General features: G+C 53.1%; 1 protein-coding gene across 10 annotated transcripts in view; it reads left to right on the top strand.

Moving 5' to 3' along the window:
- Window positions 1-14,036, top strand: part of ARRB1 (arrestin beta 1) — a 76,770-nt gene extending 62,734 nt beyond the window's left edge. For 4 of the 10 annotated variants that reach the window (XM_044751914.2, XM_070490689.1, XM_014855866.3 and 1 more), the window contains exons 11-15: window positions 389-526; window positions 1,710-1,793; window positions 5,543-5,613; window positions 6,436-6,487; window positions 7,738-14,036. In XM_044751914.2, coding sequence (XP_044607849.1) covers window positions 389-526; window positions 1,710-1,793; window positions 5,543-5,613; window positions 6,436-6,487; window positions 7,738-7,849 — 457 coding nt within the window. In that variant the 3' untranslated portion in view covers window positions 7,850-14,036. Of the gene's footprint in view, window positions 1-388; window positions 527-1,709; window positions 1,794-3,019; window positions 3,044-5,542; window positions 5,614-6,435; window positions 6,488-6,637; window positions 7,457-7,737 lie in introns of those variants that run through there. The other 6 variants (XM_014855864.3, XM_014855865.3, XM_014855861.3 and 3 more) reach the window with 4 other exon arrangements.
- Window positions 14,037-17,723: the final 3,687 nt, after the last annotated feature.

The raw sequence follows: 17,723 nt of genomic DNA on the forward strand, positions 1-17,723 counted from the left end.
CAATTCTTTCAGCTTTTCTGGATGTTTAAAATTTTTTCATAATAAAATGTTAGAGAAACATAAAGTCCGTGCCCTCTCCACTAAAGCATTATCCTAGTCAAGCAGCACATTGAACTATTTAAAACTTGCAGCTGCTGACGCACCATGAATGAAGTTGTTGGATCATCCCAGAGTCTCTGCTGTTTGCGTGCGGAGCAGAGATGTGCCTCTGTTGGGTGGCAGTGGTCTCTCTGCCAGAGCTGGGTCTGGCCCAGAGGCCCCTGCAATGGGTGGGAGGCTGGGAGCAGGGCCAGGCTGGATGACCTGGCTTGGCTGGGAGTGAGGGCTGGGGTTGGCTCGGGGGTAGGGTGGGGGGGTTGCATGTCCACACCTGCCTTCTTCTTCCTAGTGACACAGTGGCACCCAGCTCGACGTTCTGCAAGGTCTACACACTGACCCCCTTCCTGGCCAACAACCGAGAGAAGCGGGGCCTTGCCCTGGATGGGAAGCTCAAGCACGAAGACACGAACCTGGCCTCCAGCACCCTGTGAGGACCCGCCCTCCCTGGTTCCAGGCTTTTGGATGCCCCCCCATGCCAAGGGGTCCACGCCCACCTTGGTCCCAGCAGTGCCAGTACAGGCTCGGGCCACCCTCCCCCCGTGTTGTCCAGGGCCCATCATCAGGAGCTTGAACTGCCAGGGAAGCTGTCCCCTACTGCCTCCCTATCCAGGGGTGACCCAGAGAACAAGAGGGACCCTGAGACCCTGCTCCCTTGGTCAGTGCCGGGCTCTGCTGGCTTGCCTCGGGGAGGGCAACCTGGAGAGACTTCCTGCAAGAGGCAGTAGCTCCTGACCTGGTGTCTTCAGTCAGACAGGCTGCGTCCCTGAGGCAGAGCAAGACTGGAAGGACGGGAGTGGCTCCTGGAAGGGTCCCAGCAGGAGAGGATGAATCGGGTGGCTTGGGGAGTCTGCAGAGATGAGGGAAGTGAGCTGGGCTGGACCAGATGTGGGGGTACCCCTCAAAGGCAGGGATTCCAAGGCCATGTCTTCACTCCTGCCCCATGGTCGCCACTGATTCTCTGAGGCCACCCCACTCCAGCAGAACCCTGGGTGTGTGGGGAACCCGTCTTGCCCTACCTGCTGAAGTCTGGCCCTTCCACGGGCCTTTGGCCTCCTCAGCAGCATCCCTGCCTCCACTCCCAGCACAGACCCTGTGCTCCAGCCCACACGCTCTTCCACCAGCCCCTGCACAGGCTGCCTGCTCACCTTGGGCATTTGTCCTCTTCCTCCACCCTGGCTCAAGGCCACCCTGCCTTCCAGACCTAGTTATGGAGGCTCCACTTGCTCCAGGGTCTTCCCTGAGACCCCTCGTCTTTGCCCACCGCCTGGCCCTCTCTGACCTCCCAGGCCAGCCCCTTGTGACCTGCAGGGTGCTGAGCAGAGAGAGAAGCCGAGTCAGAGAAATTGAGAGCAGGAAGGGCCTGATGCCCGTCTGAACTGCTGGGATGCAGACCCAGGGAGGAAAGGGGCCTGGGGGCTCACAGCCTCTACGGAACTGCTCAGGGTCCCACTCCCTGAGGGCAGAGTTCACCCTTCTCACGCACGGGGCTTTGCTTGCACGTGGTGGTCGAGTGGCCCAGGAGCAGGACAGATGGCTGCTGCTCCCCACTGCACCCCACTCCCGCCGTGTCTCCTCCACCCCTGAACCGGCTTTCCTATGTCACTGTGCAGGTTGAGGGAAGGAGCCAACAGAGAGATCCTGGGCATCATTGTTTCCTACAAAGTGAAAGTGAAGCTGGTGGTGTCGCGGGGCGGGTGAGTGCTCTAGCCCCGCCCAAGACCCCTGAGTGCAGAGGGGCATGTCCCTGACGATGCACAGCCCCGCCACCCTGCCGCCTTGCAGCTGGCTGCCCCATTCTGCCTGGTTGCCCAACCTTTTCGCTGCATCCACCTTGAGGGTGAACCGGGCTTGAGGACTTCCTGTCCTTCGCTTCCTCCCCTCCACCCCTTTCCCTCTCCCCTTCAGGGACCTCCAGCCCCTCCCTTGTCCCTCCCATCCTTCTCCCCTCCCACTCCTCCTCTTCCCTATCCCTCGTGGGGGGGGGGGGGTGGGAGACACGGACGACAGGTCTGTGCTATGGGCTATCCAGGGGGTGCTGTGCCCCTCCTCATGGCTCCGGCACAGCACCCACCCAGCTCATGCCCAGGCTGGTCTGCTGGGGAAGTGGCTAAAGGGGCTTGGAGTCCCAGAGCTGGGGTGGGGATGTTCTGACTCCCCCATCTGACAGATGGGGAGACACAGGTCCAAACAGTTCCCCAAACATTTCCTGAACTCTCCTCCCCTAATCTCAGGTCGCAGGCTGGTTGTTAATGTCCCAGCAGTGGGCCGGACGCTCTCCCTGCCTGCTGCAGAGTCTGCTGGAGGCTCAGAAAGAACTCTCACACTTCCCCATATATTGGGTCTACATGTTGCTACAAACCTAAAATTAGGATTGCTAGTTTGTCTAATTCATAAATTTGTATGAGGATACTGAAAAGCTCAACAGCATTAGACAGATTCCCCTTTATTATTAGAATAATGCTTTGTGCAGGTGGCAGCGGGTAGGACTGAGCACGTGTTACAGGATTGCATTCCTGTGACTCTTGTGGGACCCACAGGCTGCCTCCAGCGCCTTCTCTGGGGCGTCCTCGGGGAATGCAAACTGCTTCCTTCTGCCATGGGAGAGTCAGGGCTTCCCTGGCGACCGGCACAGGGCCTAGCGTCTGTGTCTCCTTCACAGATGAGGATCCTGGGGCTCAGCATGGCCTTGCCAGGGGTTTGGCCACACCGGCCTGGATCTCAGTCCCCCGGGCAGGGCTAATGCCATGTCGGTATCCCTGAGTGAGGGTCACAGCTGTGCAGGGGTTGGGTAGGAGTGCATCCCAGGGTCTTCTCTACCCCAGTGGGCAGCCAGCCGAGGCGGTGAATGAACGTGCTTTCTGTTTTCTTCCTCTCTGAACTCTCTCCTGACCACCTCTCCCGCCTCCTCTGACCCACCCAGCCTGCTGGGAGATCTTGCGTCCAGGTAAAGTCCCTCCCTTTGGCCTGATCCACCCACCTTCCTAGAGGGCCCAGAGACCATTGGTCTGACTTCCAGATCCACAGGGCCCCGGGCTGGAAGGATTCTTGGTGGTCACTTGATTGCCAGGCTCAGGCGTGTGCCCAGACCAGAACCCTCTCCAGAGGGACTGAGGAGAGGCAGTTTCTCCTTTAAAAACCTTGCCCTGGGGCCTTCTGGTGGCTCAGCGGGTTAAGTGCACACGTTCTGCTTCAGCGGCCGAGGGTTCGCCAGTTTGGATCCCGGGTGCGGACACGGCACTGCTTGGCAAGCCATGCTGTGGCAGGCGTCCCACATATAAAGTAGAGGAAGATGGGCACGGATGTTAGCTCAGGGCCAATCTTCCTCAGCAAAAAGAGGAGGATTGGTGGCAAATGTTAGCTCAGGGCTAATCTTCCTAAAAACAAAACAAAACAAAAAAACAAAAAAACGTTGCCCTGCTCTTCCATCCCCCCGAAATGACAAGGATCTTTGCAGACAGCAAACCCCGGCTTCATTGATCAGGGAGTGGCCCCCAATCAGCCTGAATTACGGGGTGTTTTAGAGAAATGCAGGCTTCCTGGCTTTCAAACTTCTACATTAATGAGGATTAACTGCTGGCTGAGTGTTGCTAAGGAGAGGTCCTGAGGAGATATGCTTTTGTAGACAAGATTCCTTGGACAAGAAGAAACTTGTAGACAAAAAGCCAGCTGGCTCCATGTACATTCCAAAAATGCATGTGCCCCAAATGTGGTGGTTTTGCTTCCTCCTGTCACAAGATGGCACTATTGCTCACCCTAAGAAATCTTAGTCCATTTGGAGAGGTGAAATTAATTCAATGCAGTTCAGTTCAATATAATTCAGTAAAGACCTTCTGAACTCGACTCATGCTCAGCCTTGTGCTGGGTGTCTAGGTCCCAGAGAGGAATTAGACATGCCCCCTGCCCTTGATCGCTCATGGCCTGGTAGACCGTTTTAAGGTCCAGATTCTTCCATCTATATCCTACACGGCTTTAGTGAAGGTGGGCAAACTCAATCTTCCACTAGCTTCCATTCTGATGGCTCACTCTTCCAAGTGAACCTGCAGAAGCAATCCCCTTTGAAAGCAAAAATAAAGCCAAATTGTTTCAACAGCCTTATGAAGCCCCCACGTTCCTATTGAGGGGAAGTAATGATTCTGGCAGGCACTGTGTCACAGTTTAACCCAGGCTTTTTCCTACGTCATCTCCTGGAAGTGGTTCTTGAAGGTGGGTGGTGTTCTCCCCATTTTCCAGATGAGCTCGGTGAGACCTGAGGGTGTAAACCCCCCAGTGAACGATGGGGCTGGTGGAACAGACCTTTCTGGCTGCACAGCTTGTGCCTCCGACTGCTCTGTTCCCCTGTCCTTTCCTCCCCTGAGCGGGCCCTGGGCAGCAAGATCAGTAAGACGAGGCTGTTCCTGGAGTCGCTCACAGTTGGCAGGGCCTCCTAGGTGATGCCCCCCCGCCACCCCACGCTGAGAGGGGGAGCTCTCAGGGCTGCTTTTGTCCGAGTGGAGAGGAGAGGGTGGGTGGGAATCACCATCCCAGTTCTGAGCTGTTCTGACACAGTGGCTAAGGGTGTGAATTATGGAGTCAGAATCCTGTCTTTCACTTCCCAATAATAGCTGTGTGGCCTTGGGCAAGATACTTCTTCTCCTTGTGCCTGTTTCCCAATCTGTGCATTGGGTATAATAATAGGGTGTTATGAAGATTAAGTAAGTTACTCTAGAATAGTCTTTGGCACAGAGTCAGCATTATGTAAGTGTCTGCTCTTGTTATCATTCTGTCCATCAGGTCCAAGGGGAGAGAAGGCCCAGGCAGGAGCACTGGCTGGTGGCAGCACCTCCCCTGTACCCCACGGCCCCCACCCTCCGTCCCCGCATGGCCTCAAGGCTCTATGCACAGGGTAGACAGCCCTGTGGCCTGGGGCCCATCCAACTCAAATTTGATTAAACTGACCTCAGCAGTGTGTCATCCAGATGGCAGGAGGCTAAGGCCACCTGAGCACTCTTACAGGAGGCTCCTGGAGATGCTGGGAAATGGGATGGACTGAGGGTGAGGGAGTTCCAACCAGGGAGTGGGAAGGGCAGTGTCAGAGAAGGCTGGGCTGGCTGTGGCGTTGTGAGGTCGGCAGGGTCCCAGGGCACCTCTGGGGCCACCAGTGACCAAGGTGCACACTGTCCTGGGCAATGCTTTTCCCACCCCTGTGCTTCCTCCCAGCTCGTGGGAATCCAGGAATGCTTCTCAGGAGAGGGGAGGTTTCCATTTCTTTTTGGAGCCAGGAGAAGGGATCTCCTAGTTCAACTGCTAGAGAGACTGAGGCTCAGAGAATGGCGGAGCTGGGGCTTGAGGCCCAGAGCCACCTCCTCTAACCATAAAAGCCTCTCAGTCCTCAGACCGACAGGGCAGTGTGTCTCAGAGCCTGATTCGCTCGAGGCTCACTGGGTCTGGGCCTCTGTTTCTGCAGTGATGTGGCCGTGGAACTGCCATTCACCCTAATGCACCCCAAGCCCAAAGAGGAACCCCCACATCGGGAAGGTGAGCAGGGTCTGTGGGTCACTGGGGTGGGGGTTTCCAGACAGCTGACCTCCTTCTCTGCCAGCTGCCATGTTTCCCCATCACCCACCTCCCTCTGGGTCAGCCTGAGCCCAGGGTCACCACTCTTCCCCAGCCCCGCAGGATCTTTTGTGATTTGCATCTGACCCCCCAGGAGACAGAGGGTCTGCCTCCGTCCTCCATGGGGTGGGGAGGCTGGGAGTGGAGGTGGGGGCACTGGCCATGCTTGGAGCCCTTGTCTTGCATCCAGGTGCGGAGGAAGGGGTTGCATAGATAAGATGGACCCTGGACACACCATTCCCATCATTTTTCTAAGTGATACCAGATGGGTCATACTTCCTTAAATCTAGGACTGTTTCATTTGGAAGAGGCAACATCGTAGTATGAGCCACAAGAAAAGAAATATGTTCCCTCAGTTAAACTGAAATGCCATTGATTGTAAAAGAGACCCCAAGTTCAGAGATGTGGAAATGTGAAAAATGGTTGTCTTAGAGTTAGCGAAAATCATGCAGGCAGGAAATTAATCTAAATCATGTTGGCGACATGCCCGAAGGAGCAGGGTCCTAAAGTCTAGCTGTCCTCCTGGGGCTGCAGTGCATCTCCCGGGTCCTCCCTGGACCCTTCTCCCTGCCTTTAGGATGATTTGGGGTTCTTCCAGACCAGGGATCAGCCCTCCCTCCCCACTCCCCGTCCTCCTTTGCCCTCCCCATCTTAGCTGGGATGTCCCGGGGTGGGGACCTGTGCCTACCTGCCCTCACGCCCACTCACCACTAACCTGTGGGCGCCTGCCCGCCCTGTGTTTAGTTCCAGAGAACGAGGCGCCTGTGGATACCAATCTCATAGAACTGGACACAAAGTAAGCCACACCCTGCCTGCCGAGTTCTGGGGGGGCGGGCCTCGGGCGGTGGGCGGGGCGACGGGGGTCATTTGCATATATGCTTATTAACCCTGAGGAGTCGCAGGTCTAACCCCGCCTGCTGAGAGCTGCCTCTGCTCGCCTCTTCAGCAGCCCGCTTGCCTGCATGTGACTTGAAGGACCCTCCGTGCCTGTTCCTCTTCCTCCTGCCTTGGTGGGGTCTGTCTTCCTCCCTCGTCCTTGCACGTCCGTCCGTCAGTCCGTTCGTCCATCCACAGCGCCTGCTCGGCTCACACAGGGCTGGTTCGGGGCCCTGGCCTGGGGCTGTCCTGACCCGCCAGCGCCCAACCAGTGGAATCAGGCTGTGGGGTGGGGATGGTTCCGGGGATCTTGTTGCTTCTGACTCCCCAGGACCGTTGCGGATCTCCCTGCAATCAAAGGCCATCATGTCACTGGACAGTGGCCAGAGGGGGAGGACCTGGGCCAGCTCACTAATCACTTCCAGGGCCAAGCAGCTTTCTCACTCCAGCTTCAGATGCACACTTCCCTTGTCCCAGGGGGGAGATATTCGGGATTAGGGTCTCAGATCACCCCATGAGGACACCCCATGCAGCTGGCTGAATTCTGTGGGGCAGGGGACTCGGTGGGCCTGAGTGGACATGTTTTATGGCAGTAGGGAACTCCTTGTTCTTAGAAGCAGTCCTTCATTCTGAAACCCGGCTCCACACCCCCTTCCCCGCCCACCCTTCCTCTGCCCCTCTACTTAGATTAGCTGCCCCGCCCCATCACAGATCCCTGAGTGGGGAATGTGAGCTGACACTTCCTCACAGAAAAAGGCTTCAAGGTTTTCTTTTCCAGTAAGCTGAGCCCACTCCTTCCTGTGCAGAAACAGGAACGCCTTCTGAGGGTAGTTCTGTGGGTGGGGTTTCTTGGGCTTGTTCTTGGGGGATTCAGAATATGCTGTGAAACTACTGGTGGCCTGGCCTCTCAGTGGGAGTATGTTCTTCCTCTGGCCCCAGCCACACTGCCCCCCAAATACCCCCCTCAACCCCTCAAGAACTGGGTCACTTTCCAGCCCTTAGGAGTCCAGATGTGGCCAGTCCCAGTGCCACTGGTGGGCATCCAGATGTGCCAGCCTGGCAGGCCTTTCTGCCCAAGGCCGGCCCCAGAGGCCAGCCTCTGACCCCTCTGGACAAGCCTATTCTCCCCGCCCTGCAAACATGCCCTGTTTTCCTTGTGTCTCCTACCAGCGATGACGACATTGTGTTTGAGGACTTTGCCCGCCAAAGACTGAAGGGCATGAAGGATGACAAGGAGGAGGAGGAGGATGGTACCGGCTCTCCACAGCTCAACGACAGATAGACGGGGCCAGCCCCCTGTGGGCAGCCCAGGTCCACTCTCACGCACTAGGATGCTTACTTGTCTTCTTCCTGTTCCCGTTCCCCCTCCCCTTTGTTCTTCCAGTTTCTACCAGGGGGCCCCAGAGGTCTTCCAGGTCACCGTGGGGAACCTCTGGCCTCAGGATTGGCCCCACATCACCATGCCGACAGGGCCACATGCACCCCTTTCACCCCCTCACTGCAGTCTCCATCCCCCCTCTTTTCCTGCTGACCCCCCAGAAAGGCCACCACGGCTCTGGCCTTGGAATTTGTCTTGGGATGGGGAGGATGGGGCATGAGGGCTTGGAGGGTGGGGATGAGGGCTCACGACACGTGAGAGGATGTCCACAGTCGCAGGTGGATAACACAGTTCTGGCAGCTAAAAGATGACCAGGTTGAAGGTCACCCTCTTCTGGCTGGGCAGGGCAGACCTGCGGACAGATTCTCAATGCCTTTTTGCAGTTCGGACCCACCAAACACCTCTACCCTCCCACCCCCGTCCCCGCCCCATGTCCCTCTGTGTCTGACAGTGACACTGGTCTGTAGACCCCAGGAGTGCAGAAAAGCAACTGGACTGACTTTCTTACCAGCAGTTACCTAGTCGAAGGCAAGCAGTGTGAACTAGCTCAAGTCTGTTTCAGCATCGCCAGGATGTAACATCCTAGCTACCTTGTATCTTATGCGTGTGTCCTGTCTATAATATGCAGAGAGAGAGAGAGAGAGAGAGAGAAGGGAGGGGCCTTCAGAATGCACGGACCTGGACCCGGCAGAGGGAGCTGAAGCTCCTGAGGAGGTTTCCTGAAGGGTGGCTCTGAGGGATGGGGGCAGGGGCGGAAAGATGAGCATCTGCCCTGTTCGCTTCCTTTGTAGACTTAAGAGCAATCAGCCATCCCACGGGCCAGGGTCACTGGCATCCTCTCTCCTCTCCTTGCAGTTCTCCAGGGTGGGGCTGGCCCTGCAGGCTGAGAGAGCACCTGAGGCCACCGCGCCCACAGTCAAAGGGGTCCTTTCTCAGAAGGCAGTAGGGTCCATCAGGATACCCTGACCCAAAAGGAAGGGGACTGCTGGATAGCAAGGAGCCTTTTGTTTCCTTGGGGAGGTGATGACCTTCCAGTAATTCCCAGTGTCATGGGTACCCAGTGATCTCTGGGCTGGTATTGGTGTGACTGGGCCCTGGGCATTTCCAGGGCAACAGGGCAGGCAGAGGGTGAGGTAGAAAGTGTTAAAAGGTATCTGTTCTTGTCTGGCCTTTTGATGCTCACTTACTGTGTGACCTTGGGCAAGTTTCTTTCCCTCTCTGGGCCTCAGTTCTTCACCTAGAAAACCAATGGGATTGACCAGATGATCACAAAAGGCCCTCCCGATCTCTAAGAATTTGTGAATATTAGAGCTTCTGGCCTGGTGAGCAGAGCCAGGGCTGCTGACTGTTACATCTGCCTCCAGAGGGGATTCACTGGACCCCGGAGGTGGCAAGGCCTTGGAGAGCTCCTAGCCCACTGCCCCTGCCCTACCCCCTCCAGGGAAGGGCCCTTCTTGGGCCCCTGGGGGGTTGCCTGTGGCCAGAGCTAGCAGGACTCTCGGCCCTGGGGCCCGAGTGTTAGAGAAGGACAGAGCTTGTATCAGCTAAGGCTTGGGGGTGGGGGTGGGGGCTTGTGATAGGGCCTCCAGTACCTCACAGCCCCCTGTGGATGCAGACTCCCTGAGGTTCACCTGATACCCAAGCAACTATGAGGATCTGTCCTCAATGCCTGCTTCCTTCTATCTCTATCCCACACTCGCCTGAAAAGGGAGACCACGAATGTCATCATACAGGTGGGGGTCTCAGCCCTTTTCAGCCCAGCCCCACCTGGGGTGGACTCTGTAGTCATTTCCTGTGGTGATATTACCCTGCCCGGGCCTGACACTGCACCCAGCCGTCCCTTCTGAATCTCACGAAGACTCAGCCCTGGGGACCTCTACCCCAGGTCAGAAGCAAGTCAGCTCGGGCAGCCACACTCCCCAGGCCAGTCCTGCAGTCGTAGCCCCTGTGAGAGCTTGCGGGGCAGTTTGCACCTCCTTTGGGCCGCTGTAGAGTTGAGGAAATGCTGGAACAACACGTGGCAAGCATATGCTCTCCATCGTTGTCCCCTGGAACCTTTGGGGCTGGTACAAGATCCTTTAGGATTTGGGGCGGCCACTCCCCTCAAACCTCTTTCGCCATCCCTAACCCACGCACACAAAAGATTGTCAGGCTGGTTTCTTGCACTTCCTCCATCTCAACATCTCACTCACCCTTTTGGGTTTATCCCAGTGTTGACTTGAAGCGTCCACTTGCAAGAAGCATCGTAGCCCCATCCAGCCTTTCAGTCTCGGGGTGCAGGAGTACAGAAGGGCAGTGGTCACGTTCATTTGAATATGGCTTAACCATCCCTTGGCTGACAGCTTCTCTGCTCAGTGACAAGCACTGGAGACACAGAGATGACCAGTCCCAGCCCCTGTCCTCAGGAAGCTTATGGTCAGAGGAAAGTTACGGGGGGAGTAACAGGGAGCCATGGCATTCAGGGCTCCATGGCTGCTGCTCGTCCTTATAGTGCCTTGACGTGATGTAGAAACGGTGCCCCTTCTAGGTGGATTCAGCCCGTGTTAGAAAGTACAGCTTTGTGAATGGTGCTCAGGCTGGAGGTTAGCCCCACTTTCCCCTGGGCCGGGCACCCTCCTGCACAGCTGGGCGATGCAGCCCAGTGGGTGGGGCACTCAGGCCAGAGAGTTTTCTTTGGCCTCTTCCTGAGAGAAAGGCCCAGATCATCTTTCCAAGCTTCTGGTTGGCTCCTGACCCCACTCCCGCTGCAGCCCCCTACAGAGTCCTTCTCTGTAGGCCCCTCTCCAGCTGGACTCAGCCTGTCTGCAGTCAGGTGAGGCCTTGGAGTGAAACTGAGGGTAGGGAGCCCCACAGGGCCCCAGGCACCAGCCCACAGTCTTGGCTCTTTCTGTGCACACATTTGGGGCCTGTGCTGGCCATGCAGCTCCACCCTGGGACTTTCCGGCCGGCCGTGGAGGTGGCATGTAGGTGGCAGTCTGGGCAGAAAGGAAGAGCACAGCTCTGGTGAAAACCCCCAGGCAGAGGGCCAGCTGGACTTCCTCAGCATTCCCATCACGAGAAGAGTTCAGTCCCTGTGAAGCTGAGGACTGGGTTATTTGGCTTGACTCCACGGGCCTCCTTAGTCTCAAAGCCCAGACACGCGAGAGTGGGATCCCTAGGGGTGTTGGCTCAGCTGGGGAGTTGCTGACAAGCTGCTTCTCACGTAGTGCAGTGAAGAGCGTGCTGGCCTGCGGGTGCCCAGTGCCCCTCAGTCCTGGCTGTCACCAACCAGCTACGTAGCCTTGAGAAGGCACTCAACCTCTTGGGCTCGAGCTCCCTAACTATAAAATGGGACAGTAATCTCTTTCCCACCTGACTCAAGGAATTGTGAGGCCCGGATGAGCTGAAAGTCAGTGGAGATGAAGGTTGGCTCTGTTAAGTCGCAAATGGCCGCACAGGCCACGGCACTGCCACTGCAGGGGAGTCGCCCAGGGTCACACAGGAAGTTTGCTGTGGGCTGAACCCTCCTCCCACCCATCCTCATCTCTTGCCCCCTTCCCACGTAGGCGGATGTCAGCCAGAATGAGAAGCAGCCAGTTAGGGTTTGGTGGCCCAGCCGAGAGGGAAATTCACACTATTCAGGAAAGTTGTGCCCACAGAGAGTGGTCCCAGCAACCAGGACAGAGAGACAAGTGGGTATTGTCAGTGATTGGGACAGGGCATCTTGGACCCTCCTAGGCCCGATGTCACCCACATCTCCCATCTCTCAGACCCCACAGGAAGCCTTGGCTCTGATCCCAAGTGAAGGAGAGCCACCAGCCCCCCAGCCCAGAGAGGGCTGAACCACTGCTCCATCAAAGAACCCCAAAGGTGAGGTGGAATAGAAATTGCCTGACCTTTCCCTTCAAAGTCTAAGGCCCCCTCCAGGGTCAACCAGAACCTACAATTCTTCCTGGTAACACTTGGGAGGGATTTGGGCCACGGAGAACCCAGGCCTCCTCCCCTGAGAGCTGAGCCCCAGCTGACCCGTTCCCCAGTGGACTCAGCGGCCCACAAAGGCAGCTTCTCTCCTGCCAGGGACTGGGGACTGGACATTCCCACCCAGCCCACAGGAAGGCATTAGGCCCCAATATTGAACTCTTACAGGGTCTCATGGATGTAGGCCTATACCTGTTCTGATGTTTTTCCTTTTAAAGTCAACAAGGACCAAAACAGACTCCCCCTTGTTCCTAAGCCTGCATCGGGCCAGGCATTTTGCCATCCTGGGCCACGCAGCTCCATCACTTTTGTCCTCCCTCTAGGACTGAAATGGCCTACCCGTGGGGCAGGGTCCCCAGCTCTACCACTCCCCTGCAGGGTCACTGCCCAGTGGCTTCAAAGAGAGGCCCGTTGAAGGGGGAGCACCCTCCCCCCATCACTGTCTCCCAACTCCTCACCCCGAAAGGGAAGTCAAAGCACAGGTCCCCAGGACCCATGATCTGTAGACACTCTGACACACTGGTTTTCAAACCAAGTGCTGTGGCACCTCTGGTGTTCCACAGAGCTCTGTCAGGGGCTGCTAAGGTGGGAAGGTGGGGGTGGAGGCAAAGGCTAGGTCTCCAGCCCTACCCCCACTCCCACTTCCACCGGAACAACTCTGCTTTTATCTGTCTTGCCTGTTGAGGTTTCTCCTTCAAACTTTCTTTTGAAGAAAACCTTCAAACCACCATTCTGAGGTTTGATCTTAAGACCAGCAAGCACAGGTTCTATTCTTGCTTTTCATGTAGGAATGGCTCCAGCGTCCCAATACAAAGGATCTTTGTATTGGAGCTTGGGTTACAGGCCCAGGCCCAAGCATTTGCTTATTCACACGCACACACGCCCTCGTGTACACATTTGATGGCTTTGTGGCCCACTGACCCTGAAGCTCTGGCCTGGGTTGATTCGGGCAGGGGTCTGGTGCTCAGTGAGGATGGGTCTTGACCCTGATATGGGCCCATGTCGCGTGGGGGACATGAAGCAAGGAAACAGCCCCAGCCCCACCCCAGGACTCGTGTCTGCACCCCAGGATGACACCTCACTTCCCTGGCCCAGACCCCGGGATGACAGAAGGAGCAGTGTGATGGAGGAGAAACTAGAGTCAGGGTCTTCCTTACATACAGACACATGGATGGAAGTCCGGGCTTCCATCAAAGACACGTTGAGGGAGGACCTTGTGACAGAAGTCCCTCCTGTGAGGGCACGATCTCCCCAGAGACCTTTCAGGTAGACAGTTTCCTTCGAGTGGTTCTAATAGGCTTCCACTCCCACATCTGTGAACAACCAGGTGTGGGGGCAACAGGAGGGTACCTGAAGAGAGGTTGGTCCCTTACCTGCAGTTCCCCGAATTTTCTCCTTGCTTGCCTGCCCCTCTGCCCAGACCCCTCACCAGGGATGACTAATGGGTTGGGCACTTTGGGAGACCGGGACAGCCCTTGGTTAAGAATCTTACCTGGGACCCCCACCCAGGGTATTCTAGGTGGGATGTGAGGCTCAGGGCACAGCAAGCCACGTGGCATGGGAGAAAGAGTGCCAACTGGTGTTCTCTGTTCAGTCTGAGTGTGCCCTTGAGAACCTGATCTCAGTTTCCCCTTGCATAATTTAGGGGTAGTGCCAGGCTCTGCCCACCTCTCAGATATTACTGCAAGGGAGGGTCATAGGAGGGGTGGGGAGCCTCACCACTCGGGGTGCAGTCCTGGCCTGCACTGCAGAACGTGAGTCCTCAGGGGAATGACTGTAGGATGCACTGTCTTCCCTGGGCATCTCTGCTCAGTGTTAGAGTCCAGCCACAGAGGCTGTGAGGGGCCTGCCTCTTCCTACCCATGGGAACTGGTGCTCAGCCAGGCACAGTGACTGTGTGTGGATCCCGGGCACAAGGAGTGACAGGTGGCTGGGACAGGTCTCCAGGTCTATGGCCCTTCTGTTAAGTGATTATTTTGTGACACCCTCATGCCTGGGCCACCAGCCAGGTGTATCTGTTGTACATGTGGCATTCCTTATTATGTCAGATAAGTTATTACAGTTTATTCAACTCTAACAGGACAAATGAACTAAAGAACCATAAATAGGAGGCCATTAAAGGTCTTTTGTGACAGATGCTGCCTCTGCTTTTATTTCTGTCTCATAAGCCCATGGCAGGACATAGACCAGCAAATGCTGTCCTGCTGCCCTGGACTGGCGGATGGGGTCCGTGGCTGGGTCAGGCATTTTCTTCCCTTGTCTGTAGCCCCAAGCCCAACCTGGTTCCTGCACCCGCTTCTGGAGACTGCCAAGAAGCTTTGTCCTCCCCTCTTTGCTATTTACCTTATGGCCTTGAGGATTTTGCCAAGCCTCTGATCCCTCTCAGACACCACTGGGTCCATGACCCCTGGTTTGCTCCTGGGGTGAAGCCATCCCATCTTCTGTTTGGCACTACTGACCACTTCAGCTGGAGTCCTGCCTCAGTCCCAGCCCTGGTTCTCATTCAGTTCTCGTATCCTGCTCTGCTGGGTCTCTCCGAAGTCACTTCAGTTTTCTCTGGCTTACCTACTCCCCGTTCCAAAAGAACATATGGGAGAGTGAGGATACAGGTGAGGAAAATGCAAAGTTATAAGTGATAATGTACTGTATTAACACAAAAGTAGCATGCCCATGAATGTAAGACTTCCCTAGAAAATTAATTATATATGAAAAACTTTTTTTTTTTTTTACATCCCTGTAAAATAATGGGCAACTTAGACCAAAGCATTGCCCTCCTGGTTGACTAGAAGGTGTGCTGTTTCCTCTGATGCCCTCTTCCAGCCAGAGAAGGGTAGTGGGAAGACACTGATGTTTGAATCAGGAGACTTGAATGAGAGCTTTTGTTCTGCCCTCCCACGTGGACTGTATCTGTCCGAGTCCAGATAAACAGAGGCTATGCGGGTATTTCAGTAGCAGGAACTTAATAGAAGAAACCAGTTCTCAAAATGTTGCAAGAGGAGGCCGGCCCTGTGGTGCATTGGTTAAGTTCGCAAATTCCGCTTCGGTGGCCCGGGGTTCACCGGTTCCGATCGCGGGTGCGGACGTGGCACTGCTTGGCACACTATGCTGTGGTCGGTGTCCCACATGTAAAGTAGAGGAAGATGGGCACGGATGTTAGCTCAGGGTCAGCCTTCCTCAGCAAAAAGAGGAGGATTGGCAGTAGTTAGCTCAGGGCTGATCTTCCTCAAAAACAAAACAAAAAAGTTGCAAGAGTTGAAAGGGCAAATGGGATGTGAGGCAACCCAGAGATCAGGTAGAAGAGGAAACCACTACTACCTGTAGGGGGAAGGACAGGGGTGGAGGAGGTGTTATGGAGCTGAGGAACCAGGGCAGAGCAGCAGGGTCATCGAGGGAGAGGACTCCAGACCACAGAAGCAACACAGCTGTTGCTGGGGATGCTGCCCAAAGTAGAGAGAGTGGGAGAAACAGTCTGGTTTCTCCTTTCCTCCTGCCCTCCAGTTTCATGCCTGTGCCTCCTGTTGGCAGAATCTAATTAAAAGCTAATTTTCGAGGAATCTTGGGTAATGTAGTTGGCAATGGTCGGTGCTCTGAAATACAGAGTAGGAGGCTAGGGAATTAGATCGGAGACCAAACAGGCAAATCACCAGCTCTTCCTTAACCTTCTTATCCAAAAAATGGAAGTAATCATATTGGCCCGGATACTTGCAATTTAGAAGGAGTGCCCTGACATCTAAACAGGGTTATAAACATGGGTCTTTGTTGTTGCCTCTCCAGCTTTGGGCTTTTCCCCTGCTGTCACCGTCTTTGTGGTGCTTTGAGACTTCATTTCTCTTAGCTTTTTTAAACTCCAGTAAATCAAAATAAACTGGAGAGCAATTTCAAATTTTGGCCAAGACAGAGTAAGTTCACTTCAGCCTCTTTCCTGCCGATTACATAAAAACTCTGGAAAAAAATACAAAACATAACAACGACTCTGAAAACTAAACAAAAGCAGGCAGATGGTGTGGGGGAGTCAAAATTTGGAGCAGTAATCTGCATGGGCTGAATTGCCGTTTTCCCCCCTCTTTTCTCTTGCGGATTTGTGCTGAGGTTAGTACCATCACCACCAAGCCAGAGTCTACACAAAATAACATTCAGAACGTCCAGAATACAATCTGAAATTCCTCAACATACGAAAAACCAAACAAAAAAACCCCCCAACAATGAAAAGATACATTGTTAGACCGGATTAAAGAAACAAGATCCAACCATATGCTGTCTGCAAGAAACTCACTTTAAATATAAAGACAAAGATGAGTTAGAAGTGAAAAGATGGAAGAGGTAACTATGCAAACAATAATAAAAAGAAAGCTGAGGAGGTTATATTAATATTAAACAAAGCAGACTTCAGAACAAGGAATGTTACCAGGAATAAAGAAGGACATAATATAGAAAATAAAAGCATCAATTTACCAAGAAGACATAACAATCCTAAATGTATATGTATCTAATAATGGTGTTTTCAAATACATGAAGCAAAACCTGATGGAACTGAAACGAGAAATAAACAAATCTGCAACACTCCTCTCTCAGTGATCAACAGAGCGAGAAGACAGAAAATTAGTAAGGATAGAGAAGACCTGAACAGCACTATCAACTAACTCGACCGAGTTAACATCAATAGAACATTTCACCTCAAAACTATAAAAGAGGCATTTTTTTCAAGTGCATGTGGAACATTCACCAAGAAAGACCATTTTCTGGGACTAAAAAAAATCTTAATAAATTTAAAAGAATTTAAATCATAAAAAATATGTTTTCTGACCATAACAGAATTAAACTAGAAATTAATAACAGAAAAGTATCTGGAAAATTCACAAATACTTGGAAGTCAAGCAACACATTGCTAAATGAGGCAAAGAAAAAAACCACAAGGGAAATTAGAAAATATTGTGAATTAATAAAAATGAAAACACAAATAACTAAATTTATGGGATGCAGCTAAATTATTTCAATAGATGAAGAAATGGAATTTTGCAAAATTCAACATCCAATCATGATGAAACAAAAAAACTAACTCTCAGTAAACTTCCTTAATTTGATAAAGGGAATCTACAAAAAGCCTATAGCTAACACTGTATTTAGTGGTGACTGAATGTTTTTCCTCTAAAATTGGGAACAAGGCAAGGATCACAGTTCTCACCACTCCTATTTAACATCCTACTGAAGACCCTGGCCAGTGCAATAAAGCAAGAAAAAGATATAAAAGGTCTGCCAACTATAAAGGAAGAGATAAAACAGTCTCTATTCACAGACAACATAATTATTTACATAGAAAATCCCAAGAAATCTACAAAAAAGCTAATAGAGCAAATAAATGAGTTAACATAGGTTGCAGGATACATGATCAATATAGAAAAATCAATTGTATTTCCGTATAATTAACATCAAACAGTTGGAAATTGAATTTAAAAAGACATGCCAAATAAAAAGATGATACCATCTATGATAGCATCAAAATGAAATTACTTGGTATAAATATAATAAAATATGTGAATATTCCCTATGCACATCTCTAAAGTGCAAAATATTGATGAAAGAAATCAAAGAAGACCTAAACAAATCAAGACATGTACTATGTTCATGGATTGGAAGGTTCAATATTGTTAAGATATCAGTTCTCTCCAAACTGACTATAGATTCAGTGCAGTCTAAGTCAAGATCTCTGCAGGATTTTTAAAATGTAGATAGACAAGCTGATTCTAAAATTTATATGGTAAGATAAAGGAACTATAATAGCCAAGCGATTTTTAAAAGGAAGAACAAAGTTGGAATTCTCCAC

Source organism: Equus asinus, chromosome 20, assembly GCF_041296235.1.
Source record: "Equus asinus isolate D_3611 breed Donkey chromosome 20, EquAss-T2T_v2, whole genome shotgun sequence".
Classification (NCBI taxonomy): domain Eukaryota; kingdom Metazoa; phylum Chordata; class Mammalia; order Perissodactyla; family Equidae; genus Equus; species Equus asinus.